At 37.0% G+C, this 26,373-nt stretch overlaps 2 protein-coding genes and 1 non-coding gene across 3 annotated transcripts; 1 reads left to right on the top strand and 2 right to left on the bottom strand.

Annotated features, from left to right (window-relative positions):
- Window positions 1-21,110: 21,110 nt before the first annotated feature.
- Window positions 21,111-21,217, bottom strand: LOC133292804 (small nucleolar RNA R71). Its single transcript, XR_009748974.1, has one exon. It is a non-coding gene; the product is annotated as a small nucleolar RNA R71 (small nucleolar RNA).
- A 1,069-nt stretch (window positions 21,218-22,286) lies between these two features.
- Window positions 22,287-23,195, top strand: LOC133292799 (uncharacterized). The gene is made up of 3 exons (XM_061491251.1): window positions 22,287-22,548; window positions 22,708-23,012; window positions 23,163-23,195. Exons 1-3 carry the CDS (start codon window positions 22,287-22,289, stop codon window positions 23,193-23,195), a joined length of 600 nt encoding a protein of 199 aa, XP_061347235.1.
- A 114-nt stretch (window positions 23,196-23,309) lies between these two features.
- LOC133292798 (uncharacterized) lies at window positions 23,310-25,028 on the bottom strand. Its single transcript, XM_061491250.1, has 3 exons — window positions 24,530-25,028; window positions 23,990-24,421; window positions 23,310-23,320 (listed from the first exon to the last, which is right to left on the bottom strand). The coding sequence occupies exons 1-3, from the start codon at window positions 25,026-25,028 to the stop codon at window positions 23,310-23,312; spliced, it is 942 nt and encodes a 313-aa protein (XP_061347234.1).
- Window positions 25,029-26,373: the final 1,345 nt, after the last annotated feature.

Below are 26,373 nucleotides of genomic sequence, written 5' to 3'. Positions count from 1 at the left end.
GGCCCTGCATCTCGTATGCTTGAGAGGTGTTCATCCACCACTCATGTGCGTCTCCCTCGAGCATGTAGGTAGCGAACAGTAACTTCTGTGGATCAGAGCAATCCCCGACAACGGCGCCAAAATCTTGATGCTCTCCGGCAAGTATACCGATCGCACAAGTAACATAGAAAGTAAGTAGAGTATCATCTCCACGGGGATTGGGTCGAATATCAATTAATATTCCTTTTATGAATGGAAGGGTTCAAATGGTTTTTGACAAATATTGTCGATTTGTGTAAAATTAAGAACTGAAATAAAGACTTGTTTTTGTAATTTTTCTGAGATGAAGAATAAAAATAAGAACAAGAATGATTTGATTTATAAAAATGAGAAAAGCATTGTAGCCAGAGCGCACTCACCATATGATCCCCACTTATTACTTTGGATTGATTTAAAAATACTTATTTATATAAATACTCAGATAATTATCATCTAGAATAATTAGTTAAATCCCAATCCCTTGGAAATTTAACCCTCTAATCACAATTGAAATCATAATCCCTCATGAGAATCAAGCAATGAACACGATAATTCAAACATCTGCAATTCAATACACATATATTCCTAGCATGCATACGAACCGTTATCCTACCCCTTTCAGGATGAAAACCCCAATATTCCTATCTAGGGTTCTTACCCTCAAACTATCCTCAACTATCAGATTGATCAATTCTATTACAGAGAATATAAATTTCGCATAAGGTAAAGATAAAGAACTTTATATAAACGAGTAGAAATAAACCAATCCGTCGTAACAAGGGTTCACATAGGGTTTGTGACCCTAACTATAATAAAAAATAAACTAGTCAAACATAATCATGGCTAAAAATCCAATATTCATAAAAACATAAAGTAAAAGAGAAAGAAGAACAAGAACAAGAGTTTCTCTCCAGAGCTCTCCTTCTGACGCACGACGGTCTCCTTAGGTCCAGAATACCTAATTCTGTGCTGAGCCTTCTTTTTATAATCTTCATTTTCATCTTCCAAAATTGCCTTCTTGAAAAGCACAGGCTGTGATTTCCGCAAACTGGCGCTCTTAGCGCCAGTTCCACGCCAAGAGCGTGGTTGCCTCTGAATCTTCACGCCATCAGCGTGAAATACACACTATGAGCGTGAGAGAAAGAATGGTTTCACGCCATCAGCGTGAACTCCACGCTATGAGCGTGGGAGTTTCTAGTTCTTCATGCCATCAGCGTGAAATCCACGCTATGAGCGCGGATCTTCATTTTGGCAAGTCTCCATTTGGCTCCAGTTTTGTCTGCTTTTCCCATATGCTGAAGGCATATCACTGCACCTGTCTGGAATTGCGTTAAGAGGCTTTTATAATTTTTATTTCTTTTTTCCTGTAAAAACACAATCAATAGGTGAGAAATATCATTTACATAAAAGAATCAAGATAATAAGCAAATATGTATTTAAATTGCTCTTTTATTACTTAATTATTATAATTTCCAGCTTGGAAAACTGCATTTGCCAGAGGCACATCAAACCATTACCAGATTTAAACGTTGTTGTCCCCAGCAATGTACAAGACTAAATCAGGGAACAGTCAATTATTCCAACATAACATCACACGGACAATCAATAGCTCACTATGCTAAGCATGACTGAATCAATGCAAAGAACTCCTAACAATGCCTTCTATTCTCATGAAGATGTCAGAATCTAGCTTGAACACCCCTCACCAAGATAAACATATAACGCTCAACACTCAAGTGCTTGGGAGAATAACAATCACTCAATCCATCACAACAATAACACTACCATAAGCTTGATCATATTCTCAAGTTCCTAAAAATGAGGAACATTAACACATGCACAATTGATCAAAAGGACTTCTCAGGTTGTAACTTGGCCAGTTTAAAGGGTAGGAATATATGAAAAGTAGATCAAACAACAATGAGATTGAAAATCTGATATTATTTTATTTTAACACATTCAACTGAATGATTTTGCTCCACTAACATTCCCACATAATTTCGGGAATTAATTCTTTTTAGCCACCTTTTTTTTTTTTTACATTCACCTTTTTTTTTCTTTTTTTTTAAGGGAACATATGAAATTTTTCCTCTTCTAATTACTTGACCTCTGTGGAGCTGACCTCAATTTCTTTATTTTATTTTCAACACAATAATAATTCAATCTTAATTAAGGTAAGTCACTTGGAATAAGCTAAGCAATCAGCAAGAATTATGAACAAAAATGCTCAGGCTCAAAGGGGTTAGCAATGGAAAAATTCATACAGGTGGGTTATTTTTGGCCAATAGCTAACAAGAATAAAATGTCTTTATCATATCAACCAAGGCATGCATAACAGAGAAACAAAGCAAGTTCTAGAATGCTATCACAGTGAGGTCTCTCAAAATAAAATAAGTGTTTAAGCACAAAACCTCACCAGCTATGATGTCAAGCTAGACTTCCAAAAGAAACATCAGGCATCATTAATCATTCAAGCACAAAATTCAGACAAACGAGCAATCATGAAATCTACTCATGCCCATACAACATCATGCCAGAAGTTCATACAAAACATGTTTTCTATGATGAATCAATCAAGTTAACTAGGGAAAGCATATCTAAACCTGGGACTTGCTCAGAAACATTTTATTTCAATTTTTTTATATATAGCACACAAAATAACTACAAAAATAACTAAGAAAATTAAAAGAGTTTAGAATATCTACCCTGATAGAAGAATTGCAGTTCTAAAGTGCAAGCCTACCATTCCCAGATTTAGAGAATTGCTATCCTCTGCAATAATTAAACCACAAGAAGGAAGAAAAACCTGCACAATGGAACAAACAGCAGGATATAGGATGGACTATAATGCACACATGAAAACATCAGAGAGAAATATACTAACACAAAGTAACTAAAAATACGAAATAATATACACAATCTCCGTCAACAAGGAGATATAATCAACCCTCCATGTCATCCCCTTCAGCAGCGTGGGATGACTCAGCAAATGGAAGATCTGGTGGTACTGGATGCCTTGGTGTATGAGACCACCATTCCCATATTTGATTCAGACCATGAATCCATGTGAGGAATGATAACACATATTTTGTTACACTTATTTATTACTCTTGGTTGGTATTTTTAGGTTTTATTTGAATTAAATAAAGGTCTTTTGGGTCAAATCAGAATTGTAGATTTTAATTAGGTTTAATTGATTTTCGTCATAATTTTCCAGATTTACACTACTTTTGTATTTTGGCCATATCTCACTCTACAGATGTCTGATTAACTCCGTTCTTGTTGCGCTTTGAAGCTAACCGGAAGGGCTACAATTTCTATGTCAGATACTAAAGCCCAATTCGGACAGAAAGATGGTCGTAACCTGAGCCCAAGATGGACGTGTTTTGCTGAAAATTTATTTTTACGTTTGAACTTAAGTTATAATTTTGAACCCAATGTACACGAGGCCCAGAGCAAATATTTCTTTTTGTTTTCTTTTATTTTGGGTTGGAATTGTAGATCCCGAAGCCCATCTTGATTAGGGGTTAAAAGGGCGAGAGTAGGGACCTTGTGGATCATCTTTCATTTGAGTTTGAATTATACAGTTTTGAAATTAATATAATTTTCGTCTCTTTTCTCTCCTCTTTTCTTTAATCAACCCAAGGGTTGAGGACTCCATGGTTGAATCTTGAGGACCTGCGCCTCATTTTGAACCAAATACGTTTCTCTTTCCAACTCGGTTTGGCATCGCGCGATTGTGGGTGTTCAATCTGAGATACACGATTGCGTTCTTAGGAAAGAGATTAACCATTATATTTAATGGTTAGGTTGATTAACCCAATGAACTCAAGTCGAACGGGTTGATACTCCGCGATTGCTCGAGTAGACGCGCCGTATTCGACCAAACGCTAAGTGATCTCTTAGAGAGGGTTCTCAATTGGAAATAAGGATTCTGATTCAATTGAGATCAATCACGATTTGGTAATTATTTGTCCAATGATGGATATCCTTGGAATCCTAATTCTTGGGTTGGTTGCTTTTAATTTGATTATTCTCTTTCGTTATTTTTTTTATTTCCGTTTAAATTGACAATCATATTAAGTCCCCCTCTTTTTAGTTTCCAATTTTCTTTAGTTTTCGTTTCTCCTTAGTTTCTCTTTTATTTAGTTCCCATTTTTATTTGGTTTTCGTTTTATTTGATTCCCATTTTATTTAGTTCTTGTTTCATTTAGTTTCCGTTTTCATCTGGTTTCCATTTTATTTTTATTTTCATAACTGAGCGATTAAGATCCTTGCAAACTTCTTGAGAGACGACTCAGGTTGACGCTTGACTACAAAATTCTAATAAACCTGATTTAATTAATTTGCACGAGTTCGACAGCTCGTGTCAAATTTGGCGCCGTTGCCGGGGAGTTTGCATCGTTCTCTATCGTTCTTTACCTTTTTCCTCCTTTTGTTTCTATTATGCAGAAAATTAGTCATAGGGAGTGGTGTGATAAGTAGATTGAGAGGATCTTCACATGTGGATGGACATTGCTTCAAGGCTTTTTATGAGGGACTCCAGCAACAGCTTGTGGAGGCACAAATCAGGCTCACTGATGCCACTTACCTTCCCTAAGGAGGATAGTGAGTCTTCTTTTCCTTTTTCTTTATTTCCTTTTTCTTTGCATTTTTTTTTTATTTCAACTTTAATTGTCAATAAGTAGATTTTCTTTTTCTTTCTCATAATTGTTGAGTTATACATGGAATGATTTGGACATATTTATTTTGATAGATTATTCAGATCATGCATAATTCTTGACTCTTGGATTATACTACTTGTTGACTGATCTTGTTATGCTGATTGCGTAATTTGGTTTTACCGTTGTGAGATTTTGGGCCTGTATGAATGGATTACATCTTTTGTCATTCTCTCTTTCTTGTGTGTTTCTGCTCATGATCTTTATTCTCTAGAACTTGATCTTGTTCTTTTTGAAACTACATTTTTCATTTACATGCATGAATATGATAGAGGCATTTTTTCTTTTATTTTTCCCTTTATCCAGGTAGCCATCCCTTACATTATTATCCCTTGGTGATCCCCTTTGAGCCTTTATATCCTTTATTTCTTAAGCCACATTACTAGCCTAAGTGAAAAACCAATTAATTCCACACCCTGGAGATTTACTGAGCATTGGTTTTCACTGTGATGTTGTGTTTAAGTGTGGGGTTTGCCCGAGACGTGCAAAAATTTAAGTGTGAGGGGTGACCATCTGATTCTTTTTTTTACTGTATTGATTAAAAAAAAGCAAAAAACAAAAAGAAAAAACAAAAAAAAGTAAAAAAAAAGCAAAAAAAAAAAAAGCAAAAAAAAAGAGAAAAAGCAAAAAATAAAAAAAAAAAAATTTTCATTATCTTTGTTTTATTTTCATAGTGTCGTTCTTAACTTTTGCTCTTGTAGATTTCTGGGGTGTTTAACCTTCTTTTCCATATTTTATACATACCTTCACCTCAGCCCCATTACAACCCTGCATAAAGCCCTCTTAATTTGTGCATGCATGTGTTAGTAGCAGTGGAGAAGTAGAATTTGAGTAAGCCTATGGTAGATGATTTTCTTGAGTAGATTTGAGTGATACACTGATTACTTGATACACTTGAGAGAAAAATATTGAGAGCATCCTATAAGGAACCATTTTCGATAATTGGCATGTACAGTTGAAATTAGCAGGTCTTGTGATTTGAGATTAGAGAATTTCTGTCCTGATTGGTTAATCCGTTGAAGACTTGTGATCTATGTATATTTTCTGTATACTTGGTAATTGTTAGAAGGGATTGTTGATCTTAGTCTTTGCTTTCTATTTTAGTTTTTGCCCAGGAGTGCAAAAAGATAAGTGTGGAGGAATTTGATAACACATATTTTGTTACACTTATTTATTACTCTTGGTTGGTATTTTTAGGTTTTATTTGAATTAAATAAAGGTCTTTTGGGTCAAATCAGAATTCTAGATTTTAATTAGGTTTAATTGATTTTCGTCATAATTTTCCAAATTTACACTACTTTTGTATTTTGGCCATATCTCATTCTACAGATGTCCGATTAACTCTGTTCTTGTTGCGTTTTGCAGCTAACAGGAAGGGCTACAATTGCTATTTCAGCTACTAAAGCCCAATTCGGACAGAAAGATGGTCGAAACCTGAGCCCAATATGGACGTGTTTTGCTGGAAATTTATTTTTACGTTTGAACTTAAGTTATAATTTTGAACCCAATGTACACGAGGCCCAGAGCCAATATTTCTTTTTTGTTTCCTTTTATTTTAGGTTGGATTTGTAGAGCCCGAAGTCCATCTTGATTAGGGGTTAAAAGGGCGAGAGTAGGGACCTTGTGGATCATCTTTCATTTGAGTTTGAATTATACAGTTTTGAAATTAATATAATTTTCGTCTCTTTTCTCTCCTCTTTTGTTTAATCAACCCAAGGGTTGAGGATTCCATGGTTGAATCTAGAGGACCTGCGCCTCATTTTGAACCAAATACGTTTCTCTTTCCAACTCAGTTTGGCATTGCGCGATTGTGGGTGTTCAATATGAGATACACGATTGCGTTCTTAGGAAAGAGATTAACCATTAGATTTAATGGTTAGGTTGATTAACCCAATGAACTCAAGTCGAACGGGTTGATACTCCGCGATTGCTCGAGTAGATGCGCTGTATTCGACCAAACGCTTAGTGATCGCTTAAAGAGGGTTCTCCATTGAAAATAAGGATTCTGAATCAATTGAGATCAATCACGATTTGGTAATTATTTGTCCAATGATGGATATCCTTGGAATCCTAATTCTTGGGTTGGTTGCTTTTAATTTGATTATTCTCTTTTGTTATTTTTTTTATTTCCGTTTAAATTAACAATCATATTAAGTCCCCCTCTTTTTAGTTTCCAATTTTCTTTAGTTTTCGTTTCTCCTTAGTTTCTCTTTTATTTAGTTCCCATTTTTATTTGGTTTTCCTTTTATTTGATTCCCATTTTTATTTAGTTCTTGTTTCATTTAGTTTCCGTTTTCATCTGGTTTCCATTTTATTTTTATTTTCATAACTGAGCGATTAAGATCCTTGCAAACTTCTTGAGAGACGACTCAGGTTGACGCTTTACTACAAGATTCTAATAAACCTGATTTAATTAATTTGCGTGAGTTCGACAGCTCGTGTCAAGGAACTCTTTGAAGCATTGATTTTTCCGAGAGATACTGTCTCGGTGTCTCTTGTCAAACTTCAGCTCTCGGTGTCTCTTCCAACTAGTATCAAAGAGTTTCACCACTTCCTTTCTCAGTGCATTCTTCTTTGTAGGATTACTCCTCCTTTGAAGCGTCCTCACCTCTTTGACATCATCTTTTAGAGTTTGAGAAAGATCCTTCAATTTCACTTTTGAGGTACCGCCTTCTTTGTAATCATCTGCATTTTCAGGAACTTCAAACACTACATTCTTTTTTCCTTAGCAGGAACAACCTTATGCGCCTCAAGTTCTTCATCAAGCTCTTGACTAGAAGATTTTTTTTCCTTCCCCACTTGCTCGAGTCTAAAACAATCGCCTTTCCCAGAAGATTGTTTCATAGAGTCAAAGACATTGATGGTAATGGACTCATCATTCATCTTTAACTCTAGCTTCCCATTCTCAACGTCAATCATGACACGAGATGTAGCTAAGAAAGGTCTACCCAGCAAAAGAGGCTTCTCAGCTCCCCCTTCCATGTCCATCACCACAAAATCAGCCGGGAAGATGAACTTGTCCACCTTCACAAGAACATCTTCTATTATTCCACTAGGCTTCCTTACAGACTTATCAGCAAGTTGAAGAGATGCCAAAGTAGGCTTCAACTCGGTGATCCACAAGGAATTACAAACAGAAAAGGGGCATCAAATTAATGCTAGCCCCTAGATCACATAATGCCCTGCCAATTTTTGTGTTACCAATTTCAACAGAAATATTGAAGCTCCCCTGGATCATGATGCTTAGGAGGAAACTTCTTCGTAATGATAGCGCTACACTCCTTAGTGAGTGTCACCGTTTGGCATTCCTGCAGCTTGTGTTTTCTTGACAATAGGTCCTTCATAAACTTGGCATAATTGGGCATATTAGCCAAGGCTTCAGCAAATGGAAGATTGATATACAACATCTTGAATATATCAAGAAACCTTCCATATTGTTGCTTCTGATCATCCTTATTGAATCTTTCAGGATAAGGTGCCATGGCTCTCACGTATTTGGGATTCAGCTCAAATTTCTTCTTTTCAGCAACAATAAGTGGCTATTTTTCTTCACCTTTCTGAAGAGGTGTCTTAACATAAGAAGGAATCACCTCCTCTTTTTCTGGCTCCTCAACCGCCTTAAGCTTCTCATTAGCTTTCACCTTTGTGCTCAGCTTTTCTGGAGCTGCTACCACCTTACCACTTCTAGTTATGACAAACATACAATCCTCCTTGGGATTTGGAACTGTGTTACTAGGGAAAGTACCTGAAGTTCTATCAGCAACTTGCTTAGCCAGCTGGCCAATTTGATTCTCCAAATTCCTGATAGAAGCACTTATGTTTTTAGTATTGGCCCTAGTATCTTCCATGAAGGCATTGGAGTGTTGAGCCATTTGTCCAACTAACCTCTCCAAATCAGAAGGTTCCTTAGCTTGGACTGGTGGAGGCTGCAAGTAGTTGTTGGAATTGTAATCAAGACCTGTGCCTTGAATCTTTCGTTGATAATTATTACCTCCGGGAGTAAAATTCTGACCTCTTTGAACATTTTGCAATTGAGGTCTTTGATCATACCAAATGCCATTCACTTGCATTTTCTTAGGTGAATCAGAAGGCATCTCAGGACATTCATTAGACTCATGATTGTCCTGGCGATATTCACACACAACAGCGGAAGCTTTAGTCTAAACATCAGCAAGCTGCATCTTGTCAAGCCTTGATGTCAAGTTTGCTACTTGCTGAGATAACAAACTGTTTTCAGCCAGCACAACATTATTACCTTCCAGTTGAAGGATACCTCTCTTAGGCTTTGCTGACAACCCTTGGTTTTCGTTGGCAGCCATCCTCTCAATCAACTCAAGAGTCTCGTTTGCTCTCAGAGTTTTAATAGTGCCTCCTGCTGCCCCATTCAACCCCATCCGAACCTCAGGTTTGCACCCATTGAAGAAAATTCTAACCTGATTACCAGCAGTCAGGTTATACTGAGGACACCTTCTCATCAAATCCTTGAACCGGTTCCATGACTCACACATTGATTCACCCTCAGATTGAGTGAAATTGGTGATATCATTCACCATCTAGTTGTACTTCTCCATTGAGAAGAACTGAGCAAAGAACTTCTGTGATAAATCATCCCAGGTTTCAATGCTTGCTGCAGGCTGCCTCTCCAACCAACTAAGAGCCTTTCCCTTAAGAGAAAAAGGGAACAGCCTCAACCATATCGCATCGTTCAACACCTGAGGGTGCTTGGTTGAGTCACAGATCCTCAAGAATCTGTCAACGAATCGGTTAGGATCTTCACTCTCCTCTCCTCCAAACTGAGCTCTCTCCACCAATTGAATATGAGAGGACTTGAGCTCCCAATTGTTGCAACATTTGGCTGAACAATGCTCGAATTGGGCCTGTTGAATAATGGAGTTAAGATAGTATCCATGAGCTGTTAGTATATAGGTGTCCTAGAGACAATCTGTTACATCAGATGAACACCTTTTACTACTTATATTTCATGATTTATTTAATATATGAGCACATTTTATCTTTTTCATATTTTGTCTCGCCTTAATATTTGGTTAATATGCGATTAAAGATAAAAGCCCCAGGAATAGAACAGGTGTTCATGTGAGGATCTATAATAGGGATCATGATTATGACGACTCGAGGACACCACATGTCTATTGCCTAAAGTATGTTCCTAGTCTTGAATCACCAAGAGAGGGCATTGGTGATCTCAATAAGACTAGTACGACATCTTCTACTAGTATGGAGATACAAGGTAGACCTCATGGTATGCAGGTATGGTGATACCTTAGCTGATGTCGTAGGTGGATCTGTTCAGGAACAGATAGCACTGAACTGACCCGCCGAGAGACTCCACAAGGATTTCACTAAGTATCATTGGATTTGTTTAGTCTCTCATCGTTTGGTAGTGTGGATCGTCCTAGACTTAAGGATGTCATCGAACACTATGTCCTAGGGTTATACTTTGACTGTACAACTCTATCCGCCTGAAACATGGGGAGAACAGTGTACTCTTGGTTATAACTTGAATACATGAGTCTAGATGGACATGCTGAGAGGACTCATAGTCTCCCCTATAAGGGATTAGTCGTTCACAAGACCGGTGGGACTTGGATGACTTCTGATTGACTCGGGAATCTATGCATAGTAAGTGATCATGAGGAGTCATAATCAATCTTAGAGTCAATAGAAAAAGATTCCTAATTCTGTGAAAAGCTATATTTAGTCAACAAGAGAGATGATACTATTTCCTTGCTCTCGACTAAATGTGAATGACGATATGAGGGATGATTCCGACACGGTATCCAAATTAGAAAGGTAGATCACTTGGTCAACTCAGTTAGTTCTGGGGCCGCAGAGCATTGCTAGTGTCTTATGTGGTCATTAAATGAATTGGGCCTGTTAAAAGAGTTTAATTGGTCCAAGTTCATTTATGTCAGTGACTAATTGGGCCTAATGGGTCACACACAAAGGTTATTCCTTGTTGCAAGCAGGTTTGTGCCAAAAATAAGTTATTGGATTTTATCAAGACTATGAGTTGAATTGGGTTGGAATTGGATTCCAAGCCCAATTAAAAACATGCGCCACATTTGGCCCTTTAGAGCAAAATTGTTTCTTGCTAATGGGATCAAATATTTAGTTAGGCCCAGCAGGGTCTTTGGGCCATGGATCCTAGAAAGTCAAAAGTTGACCAAAATAAGTTTTGGACAAATTCGAAATTTGAATTTTGAAATTTTGAATTTTGAAATTCGAATTCATATTTAAATTACGAAATTCGAAATTTAAATTTTGAAATTTTGAATTTCAAATTTGAATTCAAAATTTGAATTACGAACTAGGATAACAATGAAGTTTAAATTTTGAATTTAAAGTTTGAAAAGTTTAAAATTTGAATTTGAAATTTGAACTCATGAGATTGGGTTGTTGATTGATATCTAATGGAGATTGGATATAGATTTTCTGAACAGTTTTGTTTGAATTTAGAATTGAAACAATACTGTTGGAGCTACAAAATGGAGAAGATCATGGTGATGAATTTCGAAATTTTGAAGATGGTTCTTCTAGAATCTAATTCAAAATTTCAACACTTGAATTTCATATTTTCAGCTCTTGGAATTTTTCGAAATTTTGGAGCCTCTGGAGAGATGTTGATTTCAAATTTTTAGCAAAATTGGTGGAAGAAATATTCTCTCAAACTACTCAATCTTTCAATATCTTTGAAGATTTGTTTTTAAATTTAATATTCTGATTTTTTAAATTAAGAATCTTTAAAGATCACTTGTGAAGATATAAGAAAGCAAGCATCTTTTCAAAGGGCTCAAGAGACTGAAAAATTCGCCCCTTTCTACAAGAGAAGCTCCTGTGTGTTTTTTTGAAAACAGATCATCACCTATTCTTCTCCATTTTCGCCCCACACCTAATCTCAAGACAACAATCATAATCTTGAGAAAATTAATCAAACACTTGTAAATCCACTAGCCTTCATTTGCCTAGCAAGCAATTAAGGACAAGGAGGATCAAGGAGAAGAGTTCTCTGCTGCGACATTGAAGATAGCTGTGTGGACTATCATTAGAGGGCATCATCCTTTTGAAGCCTACAAGAGATCGGAATAAGGTAATTCTAAATCCTCTCGTGTTTCAATGAGCGTTTTCTTTCTAAATCACATGAGGGCATAGATTGTCTATGCATTCCGCTTTCAGAAATTTTTTTTATTTTGCCCTCATGTAGGCATATCATTGTGCGACAATGATGGTGCTAAAGTTTCGAACTTACATGAGCGGATTGTCCTCTTCATTGTTCGCTGCCATCTTGTGTGCTTCTTCAGACAGAATTCCTAGCTCGTTGAATGCAAGCTTCTTCTGAGCAAGTTTTCTGTATTTCTTTTCATTCTTGGTAATCTCCAAATCAAGTGGAAATTCTGGCTCTTTACATCGCATACAACTCAGAAAAGAGATTAGTAGCACTGTTCAAAAATATAAAAAATATAAAAAAAATAAAAAAAAAAATCCAATCTTAAAAATCAAAATTAATTGATATAAGAAACGCCAATCCCCGGCAACGGCTCCACAAACTTGATGCTCTCCGACAAGTATACCGATCGCACAAGTAATATAGAAAGTAAGTAGAGTAACGTCTCCACAAGGATTGGGTCGAATTTCAATTAATATTCCTTTTAAGAATAGAAGGGTTCAAATGGTTTTTGACAAATATTGTTGATTTGTGTAAATTTGAGAACTGAAATAAAGACTTGTTTTTGTAATTTTTCTGAGATGAAGAATAAAAATAAGAACAAGAATGATTTGATTTGTAAAAATGAGAAAATAATTGTAGCCAGAGCGCACTCACCATGTAATCCCCACTTATTACTTTGGATTGATTTAAAAATACTTATTTATATAAATACTCAGATAATTATCATCTAGAATAATTAGTTAAATCCCAATCCCTTGGCAATTTAACCCTTTAATCTCAATTGGAATCCTAATCCCTTAGCAACCCCTCATGAGAATCAAGCAATGAACACGATAATTCAAACATCTGCAATTCAATACACATCTATTCCTAGCATGCATACGAACCGTTATCCTACCCCCTTTCAGGATGAAAACCCCAATATTCCTATCGAGGGTTCTAACCCTTAAACTATCCTCAACTATCAGATTGATCAATTCTAATAAAGAGAATATAAATTTTGCATTAGGTAAAGATAAAGAACTTTATATAAACGAGTATAAATAAACCAATCCGTCGTAACAAGGGTTTACATAGGGTTTGTGACCCTAACTACAATAAAAAGTAAACTAGCCAAACATAATCATGGCTACAAATCCAATATTCATAAAAACATAAAGTAAAAGAGAAAGAAGAAGAAGAAGAAGAACAAGAATTTCTCTCCGGAGCTCTCCTTCTGATGCACGACAGTCTCCTTAGGTCCAGAATACCTAATTCTGTGGTGAGCCTCCTTTTTATAATCTTCTTTTTGATCTTCCAAAATTGGCCTCTTGAAAAGCACGGGCTGTGATTTCTGCAAACTGGCGCTCTCAGCGCCAGTTCCACGCCAAGAGCGTGGTTGCCTCTGAATCTTCACGCTAATAGCGTGAAATCCACACTATGAGCGTGGGAGTTTCTGGTTCATCACGCCATCAGCGTGAAATCCACGCTATGAGCGTGGATCTTCATTTTGGCAAGTCTTTATTTGGCTCCAGTTTTGTCTGCTTTTCCCATATGTTGAAGGCATATCACTGCACCCGTCTGGAATTGCGTTAAGAGGCTTTTATAATTTTTATTTCCTTTTTCCTGTAAAAACACAATCAATAGGTGAGAAATATCATTTACATAAAAGAATCAAGATAATAAGCAAATATGTATTTAAATTACTCTTTTATTACTTAATTATAATTTCGAGCTTGGAAAACCGCATTTTCCAGAGGCATATCAAACAATTCCCAGATTTAAACGTTGTTGTGCCCAGCAATGTACAAGACTAAATTCAGGAAACAATCAATTATTCCAACATAACATCATACAGACAATCAATAGCTCACTATGCTAAGCATGACTGAATCAATGCAAAGAACTCCTAACAATGCCTTCTATTCTTATGAAAATGTCAGAATCTAGCTTGAACACCCCTCACCAAGATAAACATATAACGCTCAGCACTCAAGAGTTTGGGGGAATAACAATCACTTAATCCATCGCAGCAATAACACTACCATAAGCTTGATCATATTCTCAAGTTCCTAAAGATGAGGAACATTAACACATGCACAATTGATCAAAAGGACTTCTCAGGTTGTAACTTGGCCGGTTTGAAGGGGAGGAATATATGGAAAGTAGCTCAAACAACAATGAGATTGAAAATCTGATATTATTTTATTTTTAACACATTCAACTCAATGATTTTGCTCCACTAACATTCCCACATAATTTCGGGAATTAATTCTTTTCAGCCACCTTTTTTTTTTACATTCACCTTTTTTTTCCTTTGTTTTAAGGGAACAGATGAAATTTTTCCTCTTCTAATTACTTGACCTCTGTGGAGCTGACCTCAATTTCTTTATTTTATTTTCAACACAACAGTAATTCAATCTTAATTAAGGTAAGTCACTTGGAAATAAGTTAAGCAATCAGCAAGAATTATGAACAAAAAGGCTCAGGCTCAAAGGGGTTAGCAATGGAAAAATTCATACAGGTGGGTTATTTTTGGCCAATAGCTAACAAGAATAAAATGCCTTTATCATATCAACCAATGCATGCATAACAGAGAAACAGAGCAAGTTCTAGAATGCTATCACAGTGAGGTCTCTCAAAATAAAATAAGTGTTTAAGCACAAAACCTCACTAGCTATGATGTCAAGCTAGACTTCTAAAAGAAACATCAGGCATAATTAATCATTCAAGCACAAAATTCAGACAAACGAGCAATCATGAAATCTACTCATGCTAATACAACATCATGCGAGAAGTTCATACAAAATATGTTTTCTATGATGAATCAGTCAAGTTAACTAGGGAAAACATATCTAAACCTGGGACTTGCTCAGAAACATTTTTTTTCAAATATTTTTTTTATATATAGCAAACAAAATAACTACAAAAATAACTAAGAAAATTAAAAGAGTTTAGAATACCTCCCTTGATAGAAGAATTGTAGTTCTAAGGTGCAAGCCTATCATTCCCAGATTTAGAGAATTGTTGTCCTCAGGAATAATTAAACCACAAGAAGGATGAACTATAATGCACACATTAAAACATCAGAGAGAAATATACCAACACAAAGTAACTAAAAATACGAAACAGAAAAATATACTAATATATAAAATCTCCGTCAGCAAGGAGATATAATCAACCCTCCATGTCATCCCCTTCAGCAACGTGGGATGACTCAGCAAATGGAAGATCCGGTGGTACTGGATGCCTTGGTGTATGAGACCACCATTCCCAGATTTGATTCAGACCATGAATCCATGTGAGGAACTCTTTGAAGCATTGATTTTCCGAGAGATAGAGTCTCGGTGTCTCTTGTCAAACTTCAGCTCCTGGAGTCTCTTCCAACTCGTATCAAATAGTTTCACCACTTCCTTTCTCATTTCCTTCTTCTTTGTAGGATTACGCCTCCTTTGAAACGTCCTCACCTCTTTGACATCATCTTTTAGAGTTTGAGGAAGATCCTTCAATTTCACTTTTGAGGTACCATCTTCTTTGTAATCATATGCTTTTTTAGGAACTTCAAACACTACATTTTTTTTCCATAGCAGGAACAATCTTATGCGCCTCAAGTTCTTCATCAAGCTCTTGTCTAGAAGATTTTTCTTCCTTCCCCACTTGCTCGAGTCTAAAACAATCGCGTTTGCCAGAAGATTATTTCATAGAGTCAAAGACATTGATGGTAATGGACTCATCATTCATCCTTAACTCTAGCTTCCCATTCTCAACGTCAATCATGGCACGAGATGTAGCTAAGAAAGGTCTACCCAGCAAAAGAGGCATCTCAGCTCCCCCTTCCATGTCTAGCACCACACAGTAGGGAAGTTGAACTTGTCCACCTTCACAAGAACATCTTATATTATTCCACTAGGCTTCCTTACAGACTTATCAGCAAGTTGAAGAGATGCCAAAGAAGGCTTCAACTCGGTGATGCACAAGGAATTACAAACAGAAAAGGGGCATCAAATTAATGCTAGCCCCTAGATCACATAATGCCCTGCCAATTTTTGAGTTACCAATTTCAACAGAAATATTGAAGCTCCCTCGATCAAGACGCTTAGGAGGAAACTTCTTCGTAATGATAGCGCTACACTCCTCGGTGAGTGTCACCGTTTGGCATTCCTACAGCTTGTGTTTTCTTGACAACAGGTCCTTCATAAACTTGGCATAATTGGGCATATAAGCCAAGGCTTTAGCAAATGGAAGATTGATATGCAACTTCTTGAATATATCAAGAAACCTTCCATACTGTTGCTTCTGATCATCCTTCTTGAATCTTTCAGGATAAGGTGCCATGGCTCTCACATATTCGGGATTCAGCTCAAATTTCTTCTTTTCAGCAACAATAGGTGGCTCATTTTCTTCACCTTTCTGAAGAGGTGTCTTAACATCAGAAGGAATCACCTCCTCTTTTTCTGGCTCCTCAACCGCCTTAAGCTTCTCATTAGCTTTCACCTTTTTGCTCAGCTTTTCTAGAGCTTCTACCACCTTACCACTTCTAGTTGTGACAAGCATACAATTCTCCTTGGGATTTGTATCGTGTTACTAGGGAAAGTGCCTGAAGTTCTATCAGCAACTTGTTTAGCCAGCTGGCCTATTTGATTCTCCAAATTCTTGATAGAAGCACTTATGTTTTTAGTATTGGCCCTAGTCTCTTCCATGAAGGCATTGGAGTGTTGAGTCATTTGTCCAACTAACCTCTCCAAATCAGAAGGTTCCTTAGCTTGGACTGGTGGAGGCTGCAAGTAGTTGTTGGAATTGTAATCAAGACCTGTGCCTTGAATCTTCCGTTGATAATTATTACCTCCGGGAGTAAAATTCTTACCTCTTTGAACATTTTGCTGTTGAGGTCTTTGATCATACCAAATGCCATTCACTTGCATTTGCTTAGGTGAATCAGAAGGCATCTCAGGACATTCATTAGACTCATGATTGTCCTGGCAATATTCACACACAACAGCGGCAGCTTTAGTCTAAACACCAGCAAGCTGCATCTTGTCAAGCCTTGATGTCAAGTTTACTACTTGCTGAGATAACAAACTGTTTTTAGCCAGCACAACATTATTACCTTCCAGTTGAAGGATACCTCTCTTAGGCTTTGCTAACAATCCTTGGTTTTCATTGTAGCCAGAGCGTACTCACCATATGATCCCCACTTATTACTTTGGATTGATTTAAAAATACTTATTTATATAAATATTCAGATAAATATCATCTAGAATAATTAGTTAAATCTCAATCCCGTGTCAATTTAACCCTTTAATCTCAATTGGAATCCTAATCCCTTAGCAACCCCTCATGAGAATCAAGCAATGAACACGATAATTCAAACATCTGCAATTCAATACACATCTATTCCTAGCATGCATACGAACCGTTATCCTACCCCCTTTCTGGATGAAAACCCCAATATTCCTATCTAGGGTTCTAACCCTCAAACTATCCTCAACTATCAGATTGATCAATTCTAATAAAGAGAATATAAATTTCGCATAAGGTAAAGATAAAGAACTTTATGTAAACGAGTAGAAATAAACCAATCTGTCGTAACAAGGGTTCACATAGGGTTTGTGACCCTAACTACAATAAAAAGTAAACTAGCCAAACATAATCATGGCTAAAAATTCAATATTCATAAAAACATAAAGTAAAAGAGAAAAAAGAAGAAGAAGAAGAACAAGAATTTCTCTCCGAAGATCTCCTTCTGACGCACGACGGTCTGCTTAGGTCCAGAATACCGAAGATCTCCTTCTTTTCATCTTCCAAAATTGGCCTCTTGAAAAGCACGAGCTGTGATTTCTGCAAACTGGCGCTCTCAGCGCCAGTTCCACGCCAAGAGCGTGGTTGCCTCTGAATCTTCACGCCATTACCGTGAAATCCACGCTATGAGCGTGGGAGTTTCTGGTTCCTCACACCATCAACGTGAAATCCACGCTATGAGCGTGGATCTTCATTTTGGTAAGTCTCCATTTGGCTCCAGTTTTGTCTGCTTTTCCCATATGCTGAAGGCATATCACTGCACCTGTTTGGAATTGCGTCAAGAGGCTTTTACAATTTTTATTTCTTTTTTCCTGTAAAAACACAATCAATAGGTGAGAAATATCATTTACATAAAAGAATAAAGATAATAGGCAAATATGTATTTAAATTACTCTTTTATTACTTAATTTTTAAAATTTCCAGCTTGGAAAACTGCATTTGCCAGAGGCAAATCATGCATCACCCTAAAAATCGTGTCTAGGGCCTGCAACCATTTGCCTGCGACAATCGGGTCATATGATCCGTCAAAAGATGGTGATTTATGCTTGCAAAAAGTATTCAGTCGACAGTCTCTCGTCTCCTGGTCTTCGATAGGTTCGTAGTATGGCTGCATCATGCCAGTAAGATGACTAACACCTTCCAAGTCACGCTAACTCATGCCTTCCTGAAAAAGATTTCCTCCACTCTCATTCTCATCTTGGCGACAAGGTAAAGGTGGTGGCGGCGGCAATGGAGGCAATGGTGGAGGATGCTGGCCAACATTTCGACCAGTCCTCACCTCCTCCAACATGACTCTCATCATAGTCATGTTCGCCAATCAATTTGCCTCAAGTACATCCTCAGTGGCTTTCTGGTTTGCCTATCTAATGGCATCCATCATAGCCTGGTTGGCCGCTCTAGTGGCCTCCTGATCGGCTTGTCTAGCCGCGTGCATCTCAGCTAATGCAGTCAGGATAGGATCAGGCTGACCCTCATTCGTCTTTTGAGTTCTACTAGAAGGCAACATAACTCTGCACATGTTACACAAAGGATGAGTTGATCAAGCCCATACAATGTGGTCACACAAGCATTATCATAGCAAGACCTAAAAGAAACTCACAAGACAACTTAGACTAACAAGGTATCTTAGGTTATTGCAATACATAAGGATATTTCCCTAGAAAGTTTGCTCTGATACCATAAAATGTAATGATAAACCTTTGGTTTACCATGTTTTTAGGCTAAATTATAAGAGAAATATGTTGCATGGAATTCAAGGTTTTACAACATATAAATCATAAGATAGGAATTAGAGCTGCTGTTTTGATTTTCTTTGCATTTTGAAGGTAAAACCACACTTATTAGTGCTAAGAAGTAAGGCAAAAATCATGATAAAGAGTGCAGCTCAATATGGATCAAAGGAAGCCAAACACTACAAGTCAAGGGCCAGAACAGCACGCTCGAGCGCACAGAATGGACGCTCGAGCGCGTCAAGGAAGGGAAAATATCTAAATTGAGCAATCAAGGACGCTCAAGCGCCCATTAGCACGCTCAAGCGCTCAAACCTGCAAGATTTCACCTTCGAGGAGCACGCTCGAGCGCACAGTTGGCCGCTAGAGCGCGTATGGGCAGGAAGAAGTCCTGAATTGATGCACAAAAGGACGCTCAAGCGCCCTGTAGCATGCTTGAGCACCCAAATATGAATCCAATCAGCCCAAGATTTGATTTGATTTGCTTGTTGATACAGATTTGTAATATTCGGAGTGAAAGGGGAAACAAATCGATCTCGATTTATTAATTGATAGAAGATTCATGGGGAGATTGGACGGAGGATTAAAAAAGATATGGCTTTAATGATTATAAATAGGGAGCTTGGGATCAATGAAATTAATTCATTCGACACCAATCCAGAGAATTACATAGAGACTTGAAAGAGGAATCATGTTGCAGAGCGTTGGAGCACTGAGGAACCAAGTCAACATCACACCAATGGAGGCTTGGGGTTCTCTTTTCTTTATTATTGTTTTTGAATTCAGTATGCTAGGCTAGACTTTTATGTAGTTAAGGGTAGATGGAACCCAATTGAATCGTTTATGTTTATGGATTAAATTGTCTTGAATTCTTTTCTTTTTATATATGAATAAATTTATCCGTCTTTAATGCTTTCTATGAGTTTGGTCTTTATAGATTGATTTAGGGGAATTGTATGACAATAGGGATGTTGGTGCATGAACCCTAACTTGATAAATTTATCACAATCCTTGTGATATAGGGATAGACATAGGGTAATTATGAAATCTTGGAATTCTTGATCTTAATGCATGTTTTCTTGGGGAATAACCGAGGAACTAGGGTTCTTCTGAGATCACGTAGATTTAGGGTAACAAGGAATTAAGCCCTAATTAACTTAGAAAGAATTGATTGGCATTATATTAAGAACGAATTCTTGACAATTTAATTCACTGCATATAGAGGAGATTGGGGGAAGTCGAAACCTTAACTACGCTTGTTTTTAAATTCTTAATCAATCATCTTTTTCAATTGTCTTCTTAATTCTGAATTTTTAAATTGCATGTTATTGATTGTTTTTCTTTCAATTTCAATTCTCTCAAATCCAATTTTTGATTGTCCAACTAAATAGTGATTAGCGAACTAGTGTTTGAAAATCTGATCCTCGTGAGATCGATCTCGTACTCCGGTACACTTTTATTACCAAACGATTGGTGCACTTGCCGAGTCGCAACAATTGGACGTTTTAATTTTCTGCAATTTAAAATTCTGCAAAAACAGTTTCTGCATAATTTTCTGCATATTCTGCATTCTTTTTTTGTTTTATTTTCTATTTTCTATTTTCTACATTCTTTTGTTTTTCTGCACGTCTTTTAAATCTTAGTTTATGCGAGGTACTGTTAACCCACGATTCTTGCATTTTGATCCTGAGATAGAAAAGACAGAAAGAAAACTTAGAAAAAGCGCAAAAGAAAAAAGCAAAAGAAACAAAAGAAGCATCAAGTTCAACGGAACCAAAGGAGGAACCGATGGTAGAGAACAATCAACTTCTTCCGCGGACGTTGGGATACTACATGACTCCAGCCCGAATTCCACAGACGGCAAGCATTGTTAGACCAACCGTGGATGATAACAACTTTAAACTTAAGCCAGTGTTGTTACAATTGATTCAAAAAGATCAGTTCACTAGAGGAAGCACGAAAGACCCTTACATTCATCTTGATAACTTCCTGCTCTACTGTGATACATTAAAGAGGAATGGAGTCTCACTTGACGCCATCTTGCTTAGGCTCTTTCCATGCTCACTGAAGGATAACGAAAGAGCTTGGCTGCAGTCAGTACCTGAAGGAAGCATCACCAACTGGGACGACTTAGCAATGAAGTTCTTGGCCAGATTCTTTTCTACTTCAAAGATGGCAAGGCTCAAATCAGAGATCACTACTTTTGAACAAAAAGAAAGTGAATCCTTGTACAAGGCATGGGAAAGTTTTAAAGGACTACTCTGAAAGTGTCCTCAATATGGCATCGAAGCTTGGGAGAAAGGACGAATTTTCTTCCAAGGAATGACGCCAAGTACAAGAATCTTGGTGAATGCCGCAGCAGGAGGATCGTTGAAAACAAAAACTCCAGAGGAGGCATTGGAATTGTTGGAATCTTTAGCTTCTCAGGAGTATGATAATGCTCCAGCACCACAAAGGAGAGCGGGAATCATGAAGCTTGAAGGCTATGATGCAATATTGGCTCAGAATGAACAAATACTGCAAATTAATAATAAACAACAAGCACAATTAGATGCTCTTACAAAGAAATTTTCTAATTCTCAAGTTTCTTCTGTTAGTAACTCTCAAGTTACTTGTGGTATTTGTGCAGGTACTCATGCAACCGAAGATTGCGATTACATGAGGACAACTGAAAAGGCTAAAGTCAACGGACTCTGGTACGATCAAAAGAACCAGAATAATTCGGCGAGGAACAAATATGGTAATAACTATAATCAAGGGTGGAAAAATCAAAATCAACACCTAGGGTTGAGTTACAAATCAAACCATCAGCTGAATCCTCCTTTGCCACTACAACAACAGCCCCCACCTCAAGGCATCACTTCAGAGTGGGAGAAAGCTTATGCACAGCTGTCCAAGACCACCTCGGACTACATTCAGAATGCAAATGCTTTCAGAGATGAAACAAGAGCTTCATTCTGAAATCAAGAAGCTTCTATCCGAAACCTGGAAACTCAAATTGGCCAGCTGTCAAGACAGTTCACTGAAAGAACCCAGGGCACCTTCCCAAGTAACACAGACACAAACCCAAATGCACAATGAAATTGTATAGTTACCAGAAGCGGGATCACGATCCAACCTGTGGAAAAACTGCCAGTTGAAAAGAAGTAAGAAGCTGAACCTGTAGCTGAAATGGAGAAAGAAAAAGACGCAAGAGAAGCAGAAAAGAGCAGTCCAGAAAAAAAGCTATTCAAATGGGAGAAAAAGAAAGCTCTGGACCGGCAACCATAACCGGCGGATTCGTCTCCTTATGCACGAGTTCCATATCCCCAGCGGTTGAAACAAGAAATCCAGAAACAACAATACACAAAATTTATGGACATCTTCAAGAAGTTGCAAGTGAACATTCCTTTCGCAGAAGCCCTGGAAAGCATGCCGAATTATGCAAAATTCATGAAAGACCTTCTGTCAAAGAAGCGCAAGTTGAAGGAGTATGAAACAGTGGCCCTGACGGAGGAATGTAGTGCCATCATCCAGAAGAAACTTCCTCCCAAGCTGAAAGATCCGGGCAGCTTTAGTATTCCTATAGCCATAGGAAATATTGAAGTAGGAAATACATTATGTAATCTGGGAGCAAGTATAAATCTGATGCCACTTTCCATGTGCAGAGCTCTTGGAATCAAAGAGCTGAAGCCAACTACAGTTTCTCTCCAACTAGCTGACAGATCGATCAAATGACCAGATGGGGTAATTAGGGATTTTTTAGTTAAAATTGACAAATTTATCTTCCCTGCAGATTTTGTAATTCTAAATATGGAAGAAGATGCTGAGATCCCCATACTTCTTGGGAGGCTATTCCTAGCCACCGCAAGAGCAATGATCGATGTGGAGCAAGGGAAACTGATGCTAAGGATGAACGAAGAGACAGTCACCATGGATGTCTTCGAGTCAATGAAACATCCAACTGATGGAGGAGACTGTTTCATGGTTGATATAATTCAAGAAGCAGTTGATGACACCATGAAAGAGGATAGTTCCCCACTCGAGTTAGAGCAAATCAACGAAGAAGCAGAACTTGCTGATAAAGGAAAAGAACCAGTGGTGGAAGAACTTGAAAGAAAGAAAGATGACATCCTATTAATTATAAAAGTAGTCTAAATAAATATTCCGCAAAGAGTTTACAGTTACGGTCACAGCTTTTAATTATTACGCTTTTTATTGTTTTAAATACTCGCGTAATAACGGAAAAAGTTTACTCGCATTTTTAGAAATGAGTTGCTGTGATTGTAACTGCGCTTAATATCATAATTAATGTTAACAATACCGATGTACAACGGGCTGTTACAACTAGCCTTTTTTAGTGTACCTACTTGGTTAGAACCTGTGCCAGTTTCAAGCTCACCAATAGCCTGCAAATGTTCAAATTCAAAAATTTGCGCAGCTTAGAATTAATCATGACGCTTAGAAGAAGCAATGATAATATTAAGAGTAAATACCCTTTTTGGTCCTCAGCAAATTTCACGATGCCCGTTTTAGTCCCTAGCAAATAAAAAGGCTCATCGTGGTCCCTAAGAAATTCAAAGTGGACCCATTTAGTTGAAATCGTGGTCCCTCACAAATTCAAAAAAGACTCATATTAGTCCCTAAAAGGACTAAAATGGTTCCATTTTGAATTTCTTAGGGACCATGATGGGTCTTTTTATTTGCTATGGACTAAATCAGGCATCGTAAAATTTGCTGAGGATCAAAAAAGATATTTACTCTTATATTAATGATGAAATTCAAATTCTGAAAGAATTGATAAATAGAAGAAACTTCTTTAGAGGAGGCAAGCAATGCTAATTGTAATCGATGAGCAAAACAATGCACATAATAAGCACAAGGACATTCATTAAGAAATAATGCTTGCAATCCATTCCATTCACCATGCATGTTACTAGCACCATCATATCCTTGGCCACAAATATTTTTTATATCAAGGAAATGATGTGAGAGTTTTTCACTAATAGCATTTTTAAGTGTCAAAGATGATGTATCTTGAACGTGATAAAGATAAAAAAATCTCTCTTTTATTAAACCATCTTTGTCAACAAATCTCAAGACAAGAGCTATTTGTTCCCTTTTCGATTCATCACGTGCTTCATCCACAATAATACAAAACTTAGAGTCTCCAATATCTTTGCGAATCTGTTTCCGCACTTTGTTTGCTAGAACATATAAAATCTCCCTTTGTATTTGAGGTGATGTATACTTGGCGGTCAAAGGAGCATTCTTTAGAACAACATCTGCAACTTTTTCATTGTAAGATGCCAAAAGTTTGATCATTTCAATAAAATTACCATTATTTCTTGAATTAATAGTCTCATCATGCCCTCTAAAAGCACATCCTTGAAAAGTAAGCCAATGAGCAACATCAATTGAAGTCTTAACATGAAGCCTATTTTTTTTAATTTGTTGGGAGCTTTGAGCATGCATAACTTTATCAATATGGCAAGACTGATTCATTAAGTCTACACATGAGATGAGTGCATTAGTATGTTGTGAACAAGGATCATCTCCCACGTGACTTAGAAAAGCACAATTTTTTTCGCTATGAACTCTTTTCTAAGTATTAAAACCTTTGATTGTGAATGCATCCCAACCATGTCGCCCACCAGCCTTTGTAGTGAAAAGATAGCACGGTAAACAAAATGCAGCATCTATAGAAGGTAAATACTCAAGCCACAAAGAAAATTCTTTGAACCAAGAAGCTTGAAAACGTCGAGGATGTTTTTCCTTTGAAAATGGATAGGAGCATTGAGGTTGATATGGCCCAACCATTAAATAAGCTCTCCGTATCTCATCGACTTCATTAGCTGAATATTCCCAAATTGGCTTACGTTTGCCTGGATCACGTTCAAAAATTTTATTTCTGACTATAATAATGTCATCAATATATTCAATTCTGTGACACTTGGAAGAAGGTTGCTCATGAGAAGATGCATCACTTTCAGAAATCATGTTTGTAGGAGTATCACTTTCAGAAATTGTACTTGTAGGAGCATCATTTGATTTACTTTCAGAGACCACTCTCTTTTTAAAGAACAAATCTATACTTTTTTGTTTATCTTTGCCCATACTTTTTCAACCTACATGTCAATTTGTAAGTATTAAAAAAGATGATCTCAACTGATGGACATATTGAAAACCAATGCAATCATCAAAAAAACCTACAGCATATGATCTCAACTGATAATCTACAAGCAGCATCGTCCTCTCCAATTCCTTCAGCAATCAACCTCATCAAATTATGCGTCAGCTTAATATTTACAGAATCTCCATAATGCTCGAAAACTTCATTCATGGTCTGCATAATCAAATTCAAAGTACTAGATACTATTAGTCATCAATGAATGTATGTTAAAATAAAAAATGTAAAATCAATAATAGTAAAGCAACAATTTTACTCGATGCAAATTGCTCAGCTAGTTTTACACATCGAGATGCTATATAGGTTCTATAATGTTCATCACTTATGCTAATCGAGTAATCAATCATACGATCAACAGTCACTACAACATTAAGCCCTATGTCTATGCCAACAAAAATATTAAGCTTACAAAATTGAATAGCTCAAAAGTATGCCTCATTCTAAAGCAATTGAGATCAATTACTGATCCTAGAAAATCAGTTCTAACGGCAAATGTTCAGAAACTTGACACGACAAAATCTGGTTGGGTTTCGCACGCACAGAGACAGAGTGATCCATAAGACCAAAGCTAAATGATTAATCTCTTATTAAATAGTCATAACATATGCATCTTAAAGTATTAAGCATTTTTTCGAAGAATATCCTCACCTCTAACTCTAAAGTATTATGCAGTAAATATATAGAAACAAATAGATTTAGTTAAAAAAAATCACAAAATAAGATAAGTGCACATTACCTAAGCACCTCTCTGATGGAAAATACAACCTTTAATTGCTTTAGTAACCTGCATTTAAGATGGGTGTAGGTAGTTATTTTCAGCATTCATTTCTTAAGCAACTCTTTTGTATGCAACTCTTTTGTATGCAACATTGCAACTCTGTTTTTTTTTTAATAAAAAAAAATGAAAAACCCCATCTTCACAAAAAAATCGATCACAGTATCACACCAAAAGCTAAGTAAAGAACTTTAAGAATAAAAAGGAATCAACTTCAAAGCAAACACCGTAAAAAGGAATTAATTAGTACTACATGTACTAACAAGATACATATACTTTTTGGTAACCCGCAACGGAAGAACTCCATAGTTAAGTGTGCTTGACTTGCAGTAATTTTGGGATGGGTGACCTCTTGAGAAGTTTTCCCAGAAAGTGTGCGAGTGAGGAAAACGCACATTAAAAAGTCTCGTGTTAGTATGTGGAGATAGTCGTTGATTCTTGAAGCGGCCGGGCATTACATTTGTATGTTTAATACACCGGGTGGGCACGAGGTGTTA

Source organism: Gastrolobium bilobum, unplaced genomic scaffold (assembly GCF_033153095.1).
Source record: "Gastrolobium bilobum isolate Gb01-03AN ecotype WA unplaced genomic scaffold, APGP_CSIRO_Gbil_v1 utg76343, whole genome shotgun sequence".
Classification (NCBI taxonomy): domain Eukaryota; kingdom Viridiplantae; phylum Streptophyta; class Magnoliopsida; order Fabales; family Fabaceae; genus Gastrolobium; species Gastrolobium bilobum.
The sequence above is the reverse complement of the archived record's forward strand: the minus strand, read 5'-3'. Positions and strand labels throughout refer to the sequence as shown.